The sequence below is a fragment of the Onychostoma macrolepis genome, chromosome 18 (genome assembly GCF_012432095.1).
Source record: "Onychostoma macrolepis isolate SWU-2019 chromosome 18, ASM1243209v1, whole genome shotgun sequence".
NCBI lineage: Eukaryota > Metazoa > Chordata > Actinopteri > Cypriniformes > Cyprinidae > Onychostoma > Onychostoma macrolepis.
The window spans coordinates 1,217,291-1,239,043 of NC_081172.1; the positions used below are offsets into that span (position 1 = coordinate 1,217,291).

Consider the following 21,753-nt stretch of genomic DNA (forward strand, 5'->3'; position numbering starts at 1 on the left):
ATGAATATTTCTAATGGTGATGGGAGTCTGCTTAAACAATTTTTTTTTTTTTTTTTTGTGGCTTACATTTTTAGCATTTTAATGTGTCAAAAAAATCATCAGAGACATTATAATGTCTGTGTTGAGTTTGCAAAGCAGATACAAACCTCAGTGTCTGCTGCACAAACTCTCATCTCAAACACAAACCAAAACACAAACTCATTCAGTATTGCTTCGTTTATTAGGCCCAGAATTGTTTTAAAGGATGGGACGGAGTTTGACATCCTGAATATTGTACAGTGAGCAGAGAGGTAGAAAACCCCATTGAATTCACAAAACCCCTGAAACACAAACAAACACAGATCGTTATATGGGCAAAAACTTGATGCATAAAAAACAGGTATTAAAAATGAGTGATGCTTATGAAACTCTTCCTGCTATTAACGCATTTTTGCATTTAAAAGTATCTGTAAAATGATAAGGAACCAACTTGTTTGTTAGCTGCTTTGAGGAATCAGACTTTATCGATGCCCAGCTCTTCTGGAGTGGAGATGCCCAGCTCCTGCAGCGTGGGTCCGAGCTCCTGGATCACGTACGGGTAGATCTCCTTATGAGGACCAGACTTATCCTGAGAAATAACAGAGCGTGAGTGGCATGTTAATGACCAAACTCACTAGTAATTAACCTTCTGCCCAGTGGATTAGACCGAGCTGTAATTAAGCACGAATGACCTTTTCAGTGTGAACGAAGCTTTGACTTCAGTAATAACACAGCAGCCGGTTCAGACACGTCAGGATCTGTGATTTCACTTCTAACGACCTTTTTAATTAATGGTCTGTAATACTTTACAGATTAATAAAGGCATTAAAGCTAAACATGTTTTAATTACTTTATGAATGAATTAAAAGGAATAGTTCAACCAAAACTTAAAATTTGCTGAATGTGTTCAAACTCAGGTCATCCGAGATTAGGATGAGTTTGTTTCTTCATCAGGTTTGTAGAAATGTGTCTCTGCATCAGTGTCTCAGCAATGGATGCTCTGCAGTGAATGGGTGCCGTCAGAATGAGAGTCTGATAAAAACATCACAATAATCCACAGCACTCCAGTCCATCAGTTAACATCTGGAGAAGACAAAAGCTGAAACACATCCAGCATTAAGAGTCCATAATCCATAATAACTCTTCCTCCAGTGAAAAAGTGCATCTGCTGTCATCTCTCACATCAAAATCCAGCCACATATTTGTTTTGGCTTGTAAACGCTGCTTGATCTGCAGATTTCTCTCCTGATTCAGACCAGAACACTTTTTCACTGGAGGAAGAGTTTTATTATGGATTATGGACTCAATGAATTTTAGTTAAAAGCATCTTAATGCTGGATGTGTTTCAGGTTTTGTCTTCTCCAGATGTTAACTGATGGACTGGAGTGCTGTGGATTATTGTGATGTTTTTATCAGACTCTCATTCTGACGGCACCCATTCACTGCAGAGCATCCATTGCTGAGACACTGATGCAGAGACACATTTCTACAAACCTGATGAAGAAACAAACTCATCCTGATCTTGGGTGGCCTGAGGATGACTAAAATTTTCACATTTAATTTTTGGGTGAACTGCTTATTTAAAATGAATGAGTTTCTAGCTGAGTGTTTGTTTCTCTCACTTTGATGGCCTCTAGGATGCGGATCGCACTGGCCAGATCGTCCAATCTCCTGCATGCGCGCAGAGCAGAGTCCAGGATCTTTGGTTCTGGAACGAGGTCGTATCCAATCAGAGTGTTCATACCTGGAGAGAAAGAAAGAAAAATAAACATATTCATGAACACATCTGTTTTCAACATTGATAATAATCAGAAATCAGCATATTAGAATGATTTCTGAAGATCATGTGACACTGAAGACTGGAGTAATGATGCTGAAAATACAGCTGCATCACAGAAATAAATTACAGTCAAATAAAAAATGATTCAGACAGCAGATATGATTTTTTATTTTTTTACTAGCGGGTGCAGTCCACTATAGTTCCTTCATGTAAGTGAGGATAGCAAAATAAAGTAAACTGTGACATTACACAGCTGACAGCTATTCAAATGAATTCATTACATACCTTTCTATCAAAGCTATCTGATATTATCAAGATCAATTAGTTCTGAGGCAGTTTAACTCTGAGTTCTTCTCATATTTTATTACTATTTTCTAAACTATAGTGATAATGTGAGAAATGTTGAAGGTGTCTGAATAAATTTTGGTTTGACTGTACATTTGAGCAGATATTCACATAGAAAACAGCTATTTGGGATTCTAATAATATTTGACTGTTTTTAACTGTACGGTCACCTTTGCGCAGCTCCCAGGCGTCCAGGTCTGGTTTGCTGAAGTATGTCACCCAGCGGGAGTCAAACTCCTCATCTGTCTCCACTTTAGCATGAGAGTAACATCTGACAGCCAGAGGAGCTGTGAAACAAGAGGAAAAACACATGCCATCATATAAACTACTGTAACTACTGTATGCCTATATATAAATAACAACAAAAGAGTCATGTGTTCTTGAGAGTTCAGTGTATGATGTGGGTCATTACAAGGGCAAACACGAACACACACACATACACAAACGTACAATAACCACACAAAGCCCTTTAACCAACTAGCGACCTGTCAGCCGCATTACACTGCGACGCGATCTCATGAAATCAATGGAAGGTCATCGACATTCTCAGACTGCCAACGGTTTCTGCGATCAGATGAAGCTTCGTGAAGCTCGCTCGTGTTCGTGTGTGTTTCTGTACCTGTGAAGGCGGCTCGTGTTCGGGTCAGAGTCCCGATCCCGCGCAGAACCGCCGCTGAAATCATCCTGCTGCCGCTGTGATCGCCGAGGAACCGAAACTGCTGCGGTCCAAACAGGACACGGCGCGCACCGATGACGCAAGACGCACAGCGGGATGACGCATGAGGAAGAAGGCGGGCTTTTTTATTTTTATTTTTATTTTTTTCTTACTTCTATGTTCTTTTCTTTGTTAATGTTCTCCTGAAGGTGATTGTATATTTTCATCCAATTTCTTGAAAAAATAATAATTAAAAAAATATTTTAATTAAAAAAAAAAAAAAAAAACGTATTGCGTGAAAGAACATACAAAATACCAAATAAATAACAGTAAGAAAAATCTTAATACAATTCAAGAAGTCCAAATAGCAGCATAAAAGAACATAGATAAACAAAATAAACGTAATTAGAAAATTAAGAAAGCAACATAAATAAATACAGAAATAAAATACAATACAAGGGGTTTATTAAAAATAATAATAATAATAATAATAATAAAAATAAATAAAAAACTTTTAAAAGATTACACAGTTTAAGGGCTTTTCTATGACACATGAGAAGACCATTAAATCTTTCTGGAAAAATTCAACATCACAATTCTGACAAAAGGACAAATATTTTAAAATTTTAATATCAAAGTCAGGTATTACAAACCTCAAATTTAACCAAGCAGGTCATCCAGAATTTTTTAGATACTTTGCATAAATAAAACAAGTATTTCAGAAAAGGTGCACACATTACAATCCAATTAAATCTGTGTCTAAGGAACTCATTACAGGGATAAATATCATTAATAATTTTAAAAAGTGGAAAAGAGAGAAATCTTGCTCTAATTCGAACCAAATTAGAACAGAGAAAATCTGTGTATATAATATTGTTCATAAAACCTTATTTTTACAACTCTGCTCGGTAACATTAATAGCAGAGATGATTAGATTACAGGTGAATAAGACTGAAAGGGTTAGATTAGGGCTGATACTACCCTTGCAATTAATTCTTGAGCAGGAATATCTTCATTGTGTTTATTTTGTTGAAGAATCTATTCTACTATTCTATGTTTTTTCATTTCCCATTCTCCAAGTTTTTATGGTCATCCACGTTAATTTCTTTCTGTTGTAACAAAATGATAGAAATGACAGAATCTGTCTTTTTGTTGCTTTGTCAGATTTTGATTCTAAGGACAGTAATCTCGGACATATCTTAGTCTTCTGGGTGAATTTCCAGAAACATTCATTGTAAACCTAACTTTAGAACGTTTTCTTCTGATATAAAGTCCCATTTTACTTCTTTTAAGAATGTGTCTAAACCTATGGCTTTTAAAACATTTAACATTTGTATGAGTCTATTGTAAGGTATCTTTAAAAGCTTTTTTGTTTTTTTGTCATTGATATGCTCTGTTGATTTGTGTAGCTCTTTTAACTTCATGTGATGTTGTCCGTTTACCCCCTGATGATTCTTAAATGATGTAATATTTCCATTTGCAATAATAATAATAATTATTATTATTATTATACCTAAGAGGTCACATGAACATTAAACTAATTCAGTAATATTCAGGATATTCTTGTAATTTTATATTGTTATTTTCTTATTATATTTTCTGAAGTGAACATGACAAAGCTGCAAATAATTGCATCGGGTTTGAATTTAAAACATCACTTAATGAGGGCGATATTTATCTAAATAAAGTTTTCTTAAAGTAAAAAGTATCCTTTTTAGAATAATGTACACAGTAGAATTACATTTATGAAGTAAAATAAAGCACATAACACTTGTTTATCAACTTCACAGACATGTAAAAAAATTATATTAATGACAGATATATAACGACAGAAATAATTTTTGAGAAGATGCATGAAATAAGAAAGCTGAAATCTGACCTCACTTTCTTAAATCGGTATTTGAACATATATTTCTGCACTTTCGAATAAGAAACACTCGTTTCCTTAATGAATCTCAGACGTGTTCTTCCAGCGCTAGATGGCAGCAGAAGCTCAGAAACGCGCCGGAGCCTCTGCGAGTGACGTCATCACGCACCACGCGTGAAAAGAAGCGAGCAGCACTTTTCCATTATAGACTGCAGTCCTAATAATACTCACTTTATTTCTGTAATTCTCCTGATAGCCTAATTAAACACTTTCAAATCAATCGTGAGAGTTGAATATTAACAGGGTATTTAAATAGAACATTTCTACATTACATACTGTATAGTGCATTATCTACAGTAGTATAAAGTCCAAGACCACAGTCTTATAAACCACCAAAACAATGAATGAATGAATGCTTAGGGTTATTATATTAAAACTATAACTGCAACTAAAACTTAAACTGATTTTTTTACAAGGGAAAAGACAAAATTTCTCATTTTCATTGTACTAATATAATTAAACTAAACTAAAAATAAACTAAATTAAATGCAAATGAATAAAAACTGCATATTTACAAAAATAATAAAGATTACAAGAGCACACAACAAAAGTACTAAAACATGTAACTAAAATTTAATTAAATGTAATAAGATAAAATAAAATAAATAAAAACACTTTGTGCATATTAGTTATCGTTAACTGCAAATAAAAAAAAATACTTTTATAGGCAAAAGGTCTTATTTTCATTTAGTTTACTTGTAATATAATGTACATAAATAACAAACTAAAAGCAAACTATATAAATGTATTCAGAAAAAAAAAAAAAACTAATAGAAATGACAAAAGCACAACACAATTACTAAAACATCAACTAACATCAAAATAAAAAACTCAAAAATGAAAACAAATTCAACATTCTTTTAGATAACACTCTTAAAAATAAAGGTGCTTAAAAGGTTCTTCACAGCGATGCCACAGAAGCACCATTCGGTCACTCTTTCTTAGCTTTTTATAATCTGAAGAACCTTCTTTCGCCACAAAGAAGCTTTTGTGAAACAGAAAGGTTCTTCGGGTGTTAACGGTTCTTCATGGAGCCATTTAGACAAAAAAGGTTTTCTTCCTTTCTTTTTAAGAGTGTAGATCTCAGTGATATTAAAATAACTGCACGTGAAATGGACTATTTTTGTCTTCATAATCTTTGATGTAATAACTTGTTCTGCCTCTGAAACGACTTTCCTCTTTAGCTGACCTCATCAATCCCGCTTCATGAGCCTGAGGCCTTAACGGTTAGGTCTGAGATTTAATTGCAGATCATTTGCTGTAGTGAAAACACGCAGGTATTCATCAGAGTATGTGAACTTCCTCAGACGCATCTCGTGCTCTCTTCATTGTGCAGAATGATTTTAGGTCATTAGCGCGTTCAAATATTCCTACAATTATCTCCGATTTCCTCCTGTTTCGACTGTGTCCTGCCTCTCAGGCATTAATCAGAGCTTGTTTGATGTGTGTAATCCGCTAATATTGTTCAGTACGTAAACTCTGCCAGGCTTTTATTCAGCGGACATTATCGTGTCTCACAGCTTTGACTCCAGCACTGCAATTACACCCTCAACTGCTCCCATTAATTCAACACGCAGGAATTTCTGAGAGGAAAACGGCTCTCTCTGCATGAGCTGTCAGACGATTCTGATCCGGGTCCAGCTAATGTCTGGAGAAGACACAAGCCAGACTGGTCTGGGAACAGCGAAGCAGGCCATTTATGACACGATATTCATGAGGCGTTCTTTGCTAAATATTCGAAAAATCATAGTTAAAACAGTTTTTGATTGATCCTTTAAAATTGCAATTGTCTGTCAACAGGAATGTGCCGTGCAGAAAATGTAGGTGTTCTTACTTATGTCTTACATTACATTAAACTCCGAGGACAGGAGTTTAATCCACAAAAGGAACTTTGTTTAAAGAAAAATACAGTGTCTTCTCTCTGCCACAGAAACGGTTTCACTATATCTTTGGATGATGTCTGTAAAATTCTATTTAAAACTATCCCAGCTAACAGGAAACGTTCTGGAAAGGTTCTCTCAACGTTATGAACAAGTAACATTAATAGAACATTTCGTTCAAGGTTGTGTGGTCATTATTTGTTAATTGTTATTTATACATTGTTCACACAAAGTTTTAGTGGGACATTTGTGTAACATTTTTTAAAATGTATCACTGTAAAAAGTGATAAGTTGACTTAACTTAAAAAAATTGAGGAAACCCGTTGCCTTAAAATTATTAAGTAAATAATAATAAAAAAAAAAAAAAAAAAAGTTAAGTGAATTCACTTTTTAAAAAAATGATTATATACTTAATAATTTTAAGGCAACGGGTTTCCTCAATTTTTTTAAGTTAAGTCAACTTATCACTTTTTACAGTGTATCTACTTGTTTTAGAACGTTCAGTGCGCATTCAAAAGTAACGTTCCCATAACGTTTGCAAAAGAATGTTTCTTTAACCTTTGCATGACAAAGTTTTAAAACCTGGATGTTTTGAACTTTCAGAAATAACGTTTTAATAATTTAATGGGAACGTTAGCAAAAAAGGTAGTTCACCCAAAAATGAAAATACTGAAAATGTGTTCACCCTCAGTCCATCTGAGATCAGGATGAGTTTGTTTCTTCATCAGGTTTGTAGAAATGTGTGTCTGCATCAGTGTCTCAGCAATGGATGCTCTGCAGTGAATGGGTGCCGTCAGAATGAGAGTCTGATAAAAACACCACAATAATCCACAGCACTCCAGTCCATCAGTTAACATCTGGAGAAGACAAAAGCTGAAACAAACCCAGCATTAAGACGTTTATAACTAAAATCCATAATAACGCTTCCTCCAGTGAAAAAGTGCATTATAACTCCTCTACATCTCAGTGTATTATAACTCATCTATATCTTGGATGGTCTGAGAATGAGTACATTTTAAGGGTTTTTTCATTTTTTGGTAAACTATTCCTTTAATATCCTTGTCAGATTATATTGTGGATAGCAACAGTTGCTACAGTCTGATTGGTCAGTTTCCAGAGGCGGGGCTTCATGGATCAATTGTAAGAAAAACACACTGCATTCCTCTTGTTCCATTTCTTTTGCACTGACTATTATATAAAATGAAAGTGGTTTGCATAATTTCCAGAACATCCTTTTTGTGGACATTCATGGCTTTGCCGTCCATTCATTTCCTCTGAATGCATAATCAATCTTTGTGTTATTTTCCGACAGATCCGGTTTGTGTAGGCTGAGGTCTGTCCGGTGCGGAGAGAACGGGGCCTGCGGCGCTCCGGCACAGACTGGAAACATCAGCCTAGTAAATATTCAATTTAAAGGATTCCCAGATAAGAGTGTCTGAAAAACGGAGGCAGCGGCCATTCTTCTTGATAAGAAAAGACGCCACCATCTGCAGGGAGAGAGATAGTGAACTCCTACAACAAACCAGAGCCCTCGACCACAGACAGACAGACAGAGAGAGAGAGAGAGAGAAGCTGCTCACAGAGAACAGTTCTTACAGCTTCTGGAAATTCAAAAAAGAAATGTATTTTCACCTGAGAAAGGCTGTAGACAGAATTGAACTTGACAGGCCAGTTAACAAATACAAAAAAGCACTCTGTTTTTCATCCTCATTTTTTCTGCTGCTGTACAGAGGAAAATGATTGAAATTCTGTCACCATTAACTCACCTGCATGTTGTTCCAAAATAGGAAAATAAATTCTTAATCAGCATTTTTGTCTTTTGTCATGTCTTTGTTTCCTGTAAAACATTCTTAAAATGTTACTCCTGTAAACTCTCACTGTTAAAATCGTTACATTCTTAAGTTTTTAAAAAGTTACATTCTTAAAACATTACTTTTGGAAATTGTTACATTTTAAAATGGTCAGATTCTTAAAACACATTACTTCTGTAAACTTTTAAAATCGTTACATTCTTTGGACGTTACTTCTAAAATAGCTACTTCCTTAGGAAGTTAATTCTGGAAACAGCTCCTTTTAAAATAGTTACATATTTAGGGAAAACTTTATTTTAAGGTGTGCTTGTTATACTTACTATTATAAGTAACCCTAAGCCAAACCCTAATATTCCTAACCCTAATCATATAGTAAGTACATGTAGTTAATTAATATTACTCAGTACTTAAATGTATAGTTACACTGTAACAAGGACACCTTAAAATAAAGTGTAACCCATATTTAAGAAAGACATTGCTTCTGCAAACTTACTTTTAAAATCGTTACATTGTTAATATGTTACTTTTGGAAACTTACTTTTAACATTGTTACATTCCTAAGATGTTACTTCTGGAAACTGCTACTTTTAAAATCGTAACATTCTTAGGATGTTACTTCTGGAAACTGTTCATTTTAAAATGGCAACATTATTAAGACATTACTTCTGAAAAATGCTACTTTTGAAATCATTACATTCTTAAGACGTTACTTTTATAAACCATTACTTTTAAAATCATTAGATTCTTAAGAAGTTACTTCAAGAAACTGCTACTTTTAATATCGTTACATTCTTAGGATGTTATATTAGGACGTTACTTCTGGAAACTGTTACTTCTAAAATCGTTACTTTTTAAAAATTCCTTTTTAAAGCTGCATGAACATTCTGCTAAGGTCATGGGTTGAGTTCCCAAGGAATGCATGAATCGATCAATTGTGCATCTGGAATGTTAATGTAGGTCACTTTGGCCAAATGCATCAGTGTAAATGCAAATAATCACAGAGCGTTTGCGTGTTTCAAATAAGCAGCATTTACACAATGACCTGTTCAAGCAGTAACGTCTGATTGGGGTCAGGGATCGATCGTCTCTTTATCTCTCTCTCTCTGCTCGTGTCCTGCTTCACTCCCATCTGCATTTCTGCACTCAGAAGAGAATTTCAAAGGGCTGCCGGAGGCTTCAGGTCGATGTAGTATTTACAGTGCAGTGTGTGTGTGTGTGTGTGTGTGTGTGTGTGTGTGTGTGCAGGTGAGCGCTGCTGACTGAGAGATAAGACGCTCTCTGATAACACTCTCCGTCTGTGACCCTCCAGTTTGTTGAATTCACGTGGAGCTGGAGCTGGAATGAGTCGGGGTGATCATCATTTAGTCATTTGGAAAAAAGAGGATAATGATGTGCCAATCACTGATGGGAGGATTGGGGAAGACTGACAAACAAAGGGTTTTAAAGGAAAAGTTCATCCGAAAATTAAAATTCTGTCATTCTTCACTCACCATAAATGTTTTTTTTTTTCTTCATTCAGTTACAATTGCAAAAGTTAACAGTATTTGGCATCAGTGATTGACAGGGATTTCCAAAGGCCAATTCAAAAATAAGTCCAAAAAATAAGTCCACTATGTGACCATCTATATTTCAACATACTGTATTTTAGGCCTTTTAATAATGTCTATGATTTTGTTCTGTGGCGCAACATAGAAATTCCATCATAATGTGTGATTCTACATTAATTCAACATTAGTTTTTAATTATGAAATATGATGCATTTCTATATTGATAAACTGGAATGAATCAGAATATTGAGAATCAATTGGAAAAGTGGCCAGAAAATTGACTGATGGTGCTTCATATTCTCAGACTGATTTTATTTAAATGAAAGATTCAAAACAAAGGAAGTGGATATAAATAATAACTACTACTACTAATAAAAATTACATTTGGTCCCAATTCTAAATATATATTAATAGCCGTGCTTTTATGATACTTGAATGGTTTTTTTCACAGAATTTTTACTGAAATTATTTTATTGCTTCGAATTTTTGTCCAGAACATATATCTAAACATTCTTAAATCAATATGCATTTACTTGAGAAGGAAAATTACTTATGATATTAAGTCTCATTTAGTGAAAAATGTATCAAAATTTGACCCCCAAAGGGGTCAGAAAAATAATCTTGTTTCCCTTTGAATGAAGGTAATTTTTCTGGCCCAACCGACTGATATTTTTCTTGTTTTAAGCACTTAGTTTTTATCATTTTCACTGTACAACTTAAAATCTTAAGTCTTTTTCTTCTCAAGTAAATGTACAGTATCTTAATTTAAGATATTTGTACTGTAAAGCAGGACAAAACATAATTTTTTCCTTTGTATTTAAAAGCTGTGTTCTGCAAATGAACGTAATTGCACAAGCAAACAATGACAGAATTGTGATTTTTGGCTGAAATTGGACTCCTCTATAAAGACCCGAGAGGACGACAGAAAGATTCAAATCAGTGTGCTGCTTTTTATCATTCAGAAAGTCCATTTGCGGAGCCGATCAGCACAATTAGATTGCACAGGCTGTTTTGTGCACACATATTAAAAGCACGTCTGAGACATTTTGATAAATTGAAAGCATTAAGTGGTTTTCAGCCCTCAGAGATTTTCATTACGATCAAGAGAAACGTCCTGAGGTTAGACAGAGAGAAACGCACAGACTCAGCCGCGGCTGGAGGATTGGGAGCAGACGAGCCTCATGAACATCATAACGCCGCTTACAGTGATGAATGCTGCTGCTGGGAAACTGATAGAGACACAATCTGTGATCTCTTCTGGAGAAAACACTAGATTGGGATTTTGATGAAGTGACTCTGTCAAAAGCACTCAGTGTGTGTGAGAGTTGTTCATCACACACACACACACACACACACACACACACACACACGTCACTGAATTCTTCACTCACATGGACCTTTTGAGGAGAGATCTGCGAATATGGCATCTTGACTTCACTATGTGAGCGCCTCTACTTTAACATACTGTATTTTTGATCATTTAAGGATGATGTGAATAAATGCCTATGATTTTATTCTGTGGTGCAACATAGAAATTTCATCATGTGATTCTACTGATGCATTATGAAATTGAAAGCATTTGCAACAGAACACTGAGAGCTGATTTGAAAAGTGGCCAGAAAATGTACTGACGGCACTATTTCACATGCTGCAGTTTATTTTATTTTATTTTATTTGCGAAAAAACAAGACCATTTGGCCAAACAACATTTAAGAGTAACGTCAATAAATGTCTATTTATTTGTTCTGTGGTGCAACATAGAAATGCCATCGTAATCCGTGATCCAACATGACTTCATTATTAGATTATGCATTTTAATCAGTATATTAAAAATTAATTGGAAAAGTTGCCAGAAAATTGACTGATGGTGCTCTTTCACATGCTGCAATTTATTTTATTTAAATGAAAGATTCAAAACAAGGAAGCGGATATAAATATTAAACAATACAAATAATAAACTTAAATAATTAGATTTGGTCCCAAACCTAAATATATGTTATTAATCATGCTTTTATGACACTTTAATGGTCCTTTTCAAAGATGCATTTATTAAAGTGCTGCATGAAGATGACATTGCAAAAAATGATTTTATTATTCTTGTTTTCCAGTACAAATACCGAAACATTATAAAATAAAGATGCGTTTACAGTATTTGAGAAGGAAAATTGCATGAGATATTAAGTCTTGTTTTGTGAAAACTCAAGACCTAGAAATTCCACCATAATCTGTGATTCTGAATGAATTCAACATTAGTTTTTAATTATTAATTATGATGCATTTCCAACAGAACATTGATTGGAAAGGTTGCCAGAAATTTGACCGACGGCACCATTTCGCATGCTGCAGTTGATTTTAATGAAAGATTTCAAAAGACAGATGTGAATAAATCACTTTCATGTTGACTTGGAAAAAATCATATTCCCATTTTTAAAGCATGCATGAGGACCACAGACCTCTGAGTGATGTTTACTGAAAATGCTCTGCCTGTCAAGAAACGTTTTTCTACTTCTTAAGATGGAAATTGCTTTTTTCCCCACAAACATTCTGCCAGACTAGATGTTTGCTTTTCCAGAAGATTATTCATCTCAGAGATGCAATCGAGCATTATGATGGTGACATTATGTAATCGAGTCAAAGAAGCGGCGTGCAGGTTAGTTCAGTCTGCAGGTAGAAGCTTATCAGGGTGAATGTAATTAAATCAACCGTCCCTCAAATAAATCCCTCAAAAGACATTTATCAGAATCCGGCGCTGTAATACGACGTGCCGCTCTATTGGAACAGGAACGTTTTGTCCGGATGAAAGCGCTTCAACTCGTCACAGTAAAGTTGCTCACGGTGGCACTTTCTGTGCGGTTAAAACCACAGAGAAAGCATGAGGAGCAAATGCTTTATTTGCACAGAAGCTGCACGCTGAAGCTCTGAAGAACTGTCAGTCTGCTTGAGCTGCATGCTGCTGCGTTTGGTTTTGCTGAGGTAAGAAATAATACAATGAAAACAGAAAAACACTTCTATCTCAAACTGCATCTTAACAAGGTTTTTACAGGCTCTCTAATAAAACAACACAACATCTTTCCAGAAGCACGAGACATTATGAAGCGTGTGAAATCATCTCACTTCAACATCCATCTGAGATGTTTGCATGCTTCTAGATCAGTTCTACTAAGAGAAAGAGATTGGTCTGGGGGAACCAGTAACATCAGTTTTCTATTTTATTCATAGATATATAATATACATGAATTGATTGCCTTAAATTTGACCTGTTATATTGTTTCAATGACATTTTTGCATTTGCATTTATCCATATTTTTCATCCTTTTTTTATTGGTTCATGCATTCCCTGGAAATGCATGTCTGATTATATCAAAGTCACTGAATTAAATTAGTGATGCTGCATGCTCAAAATCAAGATTTAACCTCAAATCAAGACTGTGATGTGCATGCTTATTTGTGGGTTGGTTATAAACATTTCTAAATGTTCAGCTCTCAAACTCTATCTTAGCATGATCTTTATCACATCTTTAATAAAACAACACAGCATGAAGCTGTTATGAAGCATATGAAATCACTTTGACATCCATCTGAGATGTTTGCATGCTTAATCTGGACCAGATTTCACCAAAGAAAAAGGTTTTAGGACAGAAAATTGGCTCCACATTAAAACCTGCTGGTCTCCGCAGCAGTATTTTAGTCATACATGAATATTGATCGCATTTAATTTTACTTGTCATATATTTAAATAATGCTTAAATTGCATTTACATTACATTTATGCATTTAGCAAATGAATGCATTTATCCAACTGCATTCCGGTTTTTAGTCAGCTCATGCATTCCCTGGAAATGCATGTCTGATTATATTGAAGACACTGAATTAAACTAGTGATGCTGCATGCTCAAAATCAAGATTGAAACTCAAATCAAGACTGTGATGTGCATGTTTATTTGTGGGTTGGTTATGAGCTGGGTCAGCTCTCAAACTCCATCTTAACATGATCTTTATCGGCTCTCTAATAAAACATCTTTCCAGCAGCTCGAGCCATTAGGAAGCATCTGATATCACCTCCATCTCACTTGCATGTCCATCTGAGACGTTTGCATGGATCTGGACCGTTTCCACCAAAGAATGTGGTTCTGTGTCAGAAAATCGGCTCCACACTATAACCAGTAGTTTTAGACATAAATACAAATATTTTTGATTGTCGTATTTTTTAAATAATGTTTAAATTGCTCTTTAAATTAGATTTATGCATTTAGCAAACCAACAGCATTCCAGTTTTTTAATCAGTTCATGCATTTCCAGGGAATGCTCGTCTGATTATAGCTAAGAATTAAACAGCATGCTCAAAACCTGGATTTAAACTCCTAAATCAAGACTGTGATGTGCATGTTTATTTGTGGGTTGGTTATGAGCTGGGTCAGCTCTCAAACTCCATCTTAAGATGATCTTTATCAGCTCTCTAATAAGAAAACACAGCATCTTTCCAGCAGAACAACCTATTGTGAAGCATCTGAAATCATCTCCATCTGACTTTGAAGCCTATCTGAGATGAAAGCATCATAAGTTGATCGTGGCTCCATTGGTTTCAATTGGTCTACGAAGTACTTAAGCTTACGATGCTTTTGGGAAACGCAGCCTTGGACTGGTTTCCACCAAAGAATGTGGTTCTGGGTCAGAAAGTTGGCTCCACATTAAAACCTGAACCACACTAAACCAGTAGTTTTAGTCATAAATACAAATATTTTTACTAGTCGTATTTTTAAATAATGTTTAAATTGCACTTATGTGCATTTAGCAAATGTATGCATTTTTCCAACTGCATTCCAGTTTTTTAATCAGTTCATGCATTTCCAGGGAATACTCGTCTGATTACATCTAAGAATTTAATTGCATGCTCAAAACCTGGATTTAAACTCTTAAATCAAGACTTTGATGTGCATGTTTATTTGTGGGTTGGTTATGAGCATGGGTCAGCTCTCAAACTCCATCTTAATAAAACAACACAGCATCTTTCCAGCAGAACGACCTGTTATGAAGCATCTGAGATCATCTCCATTTCACTTTGATGTCCATATGAGACGTTTGCATGGATCAGACCAAAGAATGTGGTTCTGGGTCAGAAAACTGGCTCCACACTAAAACCAGTAGCTTTAGACATAAATACAAATACTTTTGCTCGTCGTATTTTTAAGTAATGTTTAAATTGCACTTTAAATTACATTTATGCATTCCGGTTTTTTTAATCAGTTCATGCATTTCCAGGGAACGGTTGTCTGATTATATCTAAGAATTAAATTGCATGCTCAAAACCTGGATTTAAACTCCTAAATCAAGACTGCAAGTGATGTGCATGTGTATTTGTAAGTTGGTGATGAACTAACATCTTCTTATTGTTCAGCTTTCAAGTCAGTCAGGCTGTTTCTAAGAGAGTTTCGGTGCAAACGATCATCTTTAATGATCCTCAGAGACAGACTCTCTTCGCCTGTGGCTCGGTCAGAGTCTCAGACGAGTCTACAGATCGTTTCTCCGCCGTCTGCGAAGCTTCTCCTCCGTTCCTCTCATCCCACAAGCCGTTCTCTGGAGGCTGGTAGCCTGGTTCCAGCGGGTCCAGCGGGTCTTTGGAGAGCAGGATGCTGATGGACGGAAGCGTCCGGTGGACGGTCACCTCAGAATCGCCTCCCTCTTGGCTCTCCCAGACCTCTCGCAGACCCTTGTACTGCAGTTTGGTCATCTGATGGAGGCCACCGAGCTTTCTTTTCATGATCTCGGCACACGTGATGGTTTTGGTCACGGCCCGTCCGGACCCAGTGAACACGACCTGCCTCAATCCGGTTTGACCGGCGTTCCGGGCGTCGTTCTGCATGCGCGCCATTGCGAAACCCATGAGATTGCGAATCTTGCTGCCCTCCTTCACCCTCATTTCCAGCACACCTGCCGGCAGGCCGGGGAACGGACACGTGCTTTCCTCTTCGATCCGACACACTTTCTTAAACCCGCCTGCGTGAGTCTGTTTAAGCAAAGGCGACGAGGCGGAGACGTTTGCAGTCTGACCCGGATCGATGCTGAGCTCCATAGGTAGTGATTTTAAATCATCTTAAACACTCAAATTGCATGCAATCCCCCGAAATCATCTGTGATTAGTGTCCTGCACTTGAACCAGAAGAGCACGGAAACATAACTCATGACTTGGATTTATAAACAGGCAAAATGAACTGAAAACGTCTTGCTTGACATGCATGTGAATTACCCACGTGTCCTTTTAAAAGCAGCATCCAATCGGCCTGGTAAACTTTTTTCTCCAAGATTTGAACTTCTGGAAATTAAGTGGCAATTCCTCCGAGGTGTTTTGGGCACACTTACTTCTGCGGGGTGATCCAGTTAAAGATCCAGCTCTTGTCTTGGGTTCCTCCTCTTCTCTCCTGTTGTCCTTTGCACTTTGCGGATGTAGTCTTTGGAGTGCATCTTCCTATCTTTCACTGTCCTTTTCTGTTTCTCGTCTTCCTCCACGTGCCGGCGGAGCTGGAATCTGTCTGTTTCTCGCCCGGCACTCGTGCTGCCTCGTAAATGCTGGTGGGGGTGGGGGGATGAACGAGAGAGAGAGAGAGAGAGAGAGAGAGAGAGAAAGAGGGTAAGCCTTCTTAAAGCAACAGTAACCTGAAATCCCAAATGAACAATATTATTAAACAAACACTTCTATAGGGGGCCTTTTAACAAGGGAAATACTTTCATCTTTTGAAAATAAGAAAATGCACTGTGTTAAATCACAAATGCACAAATCTCCTCCTGAAAGACATCCACTGATGTACACTTATTTCATCTTCTGTTTAGTTTCTGATCTAAATTTTATCCATTGACATGACTAACAAGATAGAAAAGGTTCATGCTTATTTTAACAAATAAAATATATGTATATTCACACACACACACACACATATATATATATATGTGACCCTGGACCACAAAACCAGTCTTAAGTCTCTGGGGTATATTTGTAGCAATAGCCAACAATACATTGTATGGGTCAAAATTATAAATTTTTCTTTTATGCCGAAAATCGTTAGTATATTAAGTAAAGATCATGTTCCATGAAGATATTTTGTAAATTTATTACCGTAAATGTATCAAAACTTCATTTTTGATTAGTAATATGCATTGCTAAGAACTTCATTTGGACAACTTTAAAGGTGATTTTCTCAATATTTAGATTTTTTTGCACCCTCAGATTCCAGATTTATAAATAGTTGTATCTCAGCCAAATATTGTCCGATCCTAACAAACCATACATCAATGGAAAGCTCATTTATTCATCTTTCAGATTATAAATCTCAATTTCGAAAAATTACACTTAAGACTGGTTTTGTGGTCCAGGGTCACATATATATATATATATATATATATATAGAGAGAGAGAGAGAGAGAGAGAGAAATAACATGCACAGTAATAAAAAATATATTTATATTAAATAGAAAATTTATTCAAATCTTGTGTGTGTGTGTGGGGGGACTATTCTTGGGACTATTCATTTTATATAGAAAATAAACTTTTAATAGAAAATATATAAAATCATATGTGTGTGTGTGTATGTATGTATTTTCTATGAAAAGTGTCACTATTTTGTGAATGTTTCTTCTAAAAACAGTTTAGAACTTAAACACACACACACACACACAAGATTTTAATCTATTTTCTATTAAATTTACATTTATTTCTATATTTCTATTCTTGTGCATGTTACTTCTCTCTCTATCTCTCTAATATATTTTCATTTAAAAGTCCCATTATTTTGTGCTCATTATTTATAAATAAATTGTTGGAAACTTGTCAAATGTAAATACTCGTAAATAAATAAATAAACACACACACACACACACACACACATTTGATTTTTATATATTCATGTTCTTTTTATTAAATGTAAACATATTTTTATTATTGTGCTTGTTATTTCTCTCTCTCTCTGTATATATATATATATATATGCACACACAATTTTAATATATATAAATTTTTTCAATGCACATCAATTTGTTTAAACTTGTTCCAGCATGATCTCATATATATATATATATATATATATAAATCATTCTATTTTGAAAGTCCCACCATAAAATGATACCCGTGATAAACTCTGCAGATGGTCCTGTAGCTTTAAAAACTAAGCCAGCAGCTCCAAAGCAACTTTGCTGATCCGTTTAAAGGACGTCCGGTGCGGGAACTGGAGGAACGCTGACAATTAAAGCACAGTTCTGGAACACAGAGCCACTCGGGCTCAGAAAGACGCATTTCCAGCAGGTGAATGAAGGTGTGAATGAAATGAGCTGGAATCTAATTGAAAACACCCTTCACAGGGCAGATGAAAGTCAGACTGCTAAATGTGCTGCGGTTGGCCTTTGGCCCTCGACATGCATTTGGCTATTACCATTTGCATAATGTGATGTTAATGGTCTTTATACAGGAGGAATCCTGGGACGGAGCGAGTCGGCCGTTCATAGACGTCTCTTCACTCGAGGATAAAATGTAAAATGGATTTTTATCACCTGCGCACACATGAGTTATTTGGCAACATCTCTATCCTTTTCATCCCACCATTTAATCCGTATTTAATTAACCTATGATCTTAACTTGATTTTTCACGTCTGTGTTTTGCATTTTTCATTCTGGTGTAAAGCGCTTTGAATCACTACTGTCTATGACATTCACATTAATACATTTTGCAGGCGCTTTTATCCAAAGCGACTTGCATTCATTTCTATGAGTTAATGCATTCCCTGGGAATCAAACCCATGACCTTGGTGTTGCTAGCACTGTGATAAGCTGTTTGAGCTACAGGAATGCTTAAAAACACTATGAAATATGCTTAATAAAACAAAGTTCTGATTGGATTTATATAAACCCTGCAATAAGTTTTACATATTTGTTTGCATGTGCATTTACTCCGAACGAAACGTCAGTGCATGCACAGTGAGCATAATTCTCATTTTTGACTTGATATAAAGGAATAAAAATGGTAATTGCAACTTAATTACCTCATAATTCGGACTTTTTCCTTGCTATTCTGAGTTCACTATATCTCGCAATTTGCAGATTTTTTCTTCGATTCTGAAAATTTGCGAGGAAAAAAGTCAAAACTGTAAAATAAAAAGTATTTTTTACTATTATTAATTTTTAATTATTAATTAAGTTTTATTATTATTATTTTGATTCTGTGGCAGAAACAAGCTTCCAAAAAAAAAAAAAACTTTAAAAAAGTCGTAATTATGACATACTAAGTCATGTGAGATAAAAATAAAAAAATAAAAAGTCAAAAATATGACATAAGAAGTCATAATTATAACTTTAAAATGAGTGACATGCTAATTTATGACATACTAATTGAAAGTTTTATGGTATACTAAATGACATCCTAATTACCATATAATATATATAACCATAATCGAAATTATGAGATAAAAATGCAAAAAAAAAGAAAATAAACAAATCCTATTTTTTTTTTAAATATGACAATTATGATTTAGTATGTCAATTTCGACTTTTAAATTCATAATTTTGACTTTTTATCTCATAATTATGACTATATACTGTATGAAAATTTAGACTTAGTATTTCATAATTAGCCTATGAATTTTTATGTCAATTTCTACTTGGTATATCATAATTTCAACTTTTTATTTCATAAATATGACTTAGTATGTCAATTTCGACTTTTAAAATCAATTTAGATTTAGTATGTAATAATTTCGAACTTGATAAGTCATAATTTCAACTTTTTTCTCATAATTATGACTAAGCATGTTAATTTTGACTTAGTATGTCATAATTCTGACTTCTTGTTATATCATAACTTAGATTTTTTAAAATCCTATAATTATGGCTTAGTATGTCAATTTAGATTTTTTATATCATAATTTTGACTTATCTCATAATTATGACTTAGTATGTCAATTTCGACTTTTAAAATCAATTTCAATTTACAAAACATTTCGACTTGATATGTCATAATTTCAACTTTTTATCTCATAATTATGACTTGGCATGTCAATTTTGACTTAGTATGTCATAATTATGACTTCTTGTCAATTAGTGTGTCATAATTTTGACATGTAAAGTCATAATTGAGATAAAAAAGTTGAAATTATGACATAAGACAATGGCAAGTAATAATTTTGACTTTAAAATCAGAAGAAAAGTAGGTTATATATACTATATACTAGGTTATATATGACATCAAGTTGAATTGATGACATTAGAAGTCAAAGTGATGAGATATAAAGGCAAAAAATTGACAATTTATATCATAATTAGATTTTTTTAAAACCTACATTTATGACTTAGTATGTCAATTTCGACTTTTAAAATCAATTTCAGTTTAGTAATAATTTCGACTTTTTATCTCATAATTATGACTTCTTGTAAATTAATGTCATAATTTTGACATGTAAAGTCATAATTGAGATAAAAAGTTTAAATTATTACTAAATTGAAATAGATTTTAAGTCGAAATTGAGCGTGACAACGGCAAGTAATAATTTTGACTTTAAAAATCAGAAGAAAGGTCGAAATGATGAAATAATAGGTTATATGATATCAAGTTGAATTTATGACATTAAGTCAAAATGATGTCAAAATAAAATTACTATTCATATCTTAAGTTAGATTTTTTAAATCCTATAATTATGACTTAGTATGTCAATTTCGATTTTTTAAAATCATAATTTTGACTTATCTCATAATTATGACTTAGTATGTCAAAATGTTGACTTTTATCTCATAATTGTGACTTTTAAAGTCACAATCATGACTTACCAAAGCATGATTTTTTTCCTTACATGGCATAATTGGCCTTCCATATATAGAGATTACAATGACAGGATAGTGATTCACGTCTACTCGTTAAAGTAGCAACGCTTTAGATGAGCTCAGCTTTGCTCACTTTGAACAAAATCACAGTCCTGATGTTTCTCCTCAACAATCACGGTTTCCTCTTTCTTACGAATATTTACAGCCAGTGATCCGGGTATTCAGCGCTGAGTTATTTGGGTTTGTCAGTGCTCTGGTTAGCTCTGTGTGCGCTGTCACTTAAGAAAATGATCAGCTGAGACAGCAGAGGTTCAGCGGGCCCGTCCCAGCGGAGGACAGCGGGACAGAATGAAGGCCCGGCGAATGAGAGACGACAGATCATTCAGCCCGAACCAATGGACTGTCTGAACGAGAACGGCCAATTCTCAGGAGGAAAACAGGGAGGGTTCCTCTGGAAAAACACTGGAGTAATTCCATTCAGCTCTTTGATTAATGACACACTGAGAAAATGAGCGTTTTTGGTCTCGTTTACAGTAATCATTCAAGATTCAAACCAGGGGCAGAAATTTTAAGACATGCACATTGAGCATAATTGTCATGTTTGACTTGATATCAAAGAATAAAAAAAGCTAACTGCAACATTACTATCTCACAATTCTGACTTTTTTCTTGCAATTCTGAGTATACAGTCATGGCCAAAAATATCGGCACCCTTGGTAAATATGATCAAAGAAGGCTGTGAAAATTGATCTGCTTGTTAATCCTTTTGATCTTTTATTTAAAAAAATTCACAAAAATCTAACCTTTCATTGGATAATAAGAATTTAAAATGGAGGGAAATATCATTATGGAATAAATGTTTTTCTCAAATACACATTGGACACAATTATTGGCACCTCTAGAAATTCTTATATATTTTATTATATTATTATATATAAGTATATTCACATTCATATTCACAATTTTGAGCACTCCAGGGTGATTATGAACATGAAA

General features: G+C 34.8%; 2 protein-coding genes across 2 annotated transcripts; both read right to left on the minus strand.

The window, feature by feature from the left end:
• Positions 1-201: 201 nt before the first annotated feature.
• LOC131524533 (cytochrome c oxidase subunit 5A, mitochondrial) lies at positions 202-2,907 on the minus strand. The gene is made up of 5 exons (XM_058751702.1): positions 2,763-2,907; positions 2,314-2,430; positions 1,641-1,762; positions 470-607; positions 202-320 (listed from the first exon to the last, which is right to left on the minus strand). Exons 1-4 carry the CDS (start codon positions 2,824-2,826, stop codon positions 494-496), a joined length of 417 nt encoding a protein of 138 aa, XP_058607685.1. The 5' UTR covers positions 2,827-2,907; the 3' UTR covers positions 202-320; positions 470-493.
• Positions 2,908-12,138: 9,231 nt separating this feature from the next.
• Positions 12,139-16,454, minus strand: rpp25b (ribonuclease P and MRP subunit p25, b). The gene has a single exon (XM_058751803.1). It carries the CDS (start codon positions 16,030-16,032, stop codon positions 15,421-15,423), a length of 612 nt encoding a protein of 203 aa, XP_058607786.1. The 5' UTR covers positions 16,033-16,454; the 3' UTR covers positions 12,139-15,420.
• Between the last annotated feature and the right edge of the window lie 5,299 nt (positions 16,455-21,753).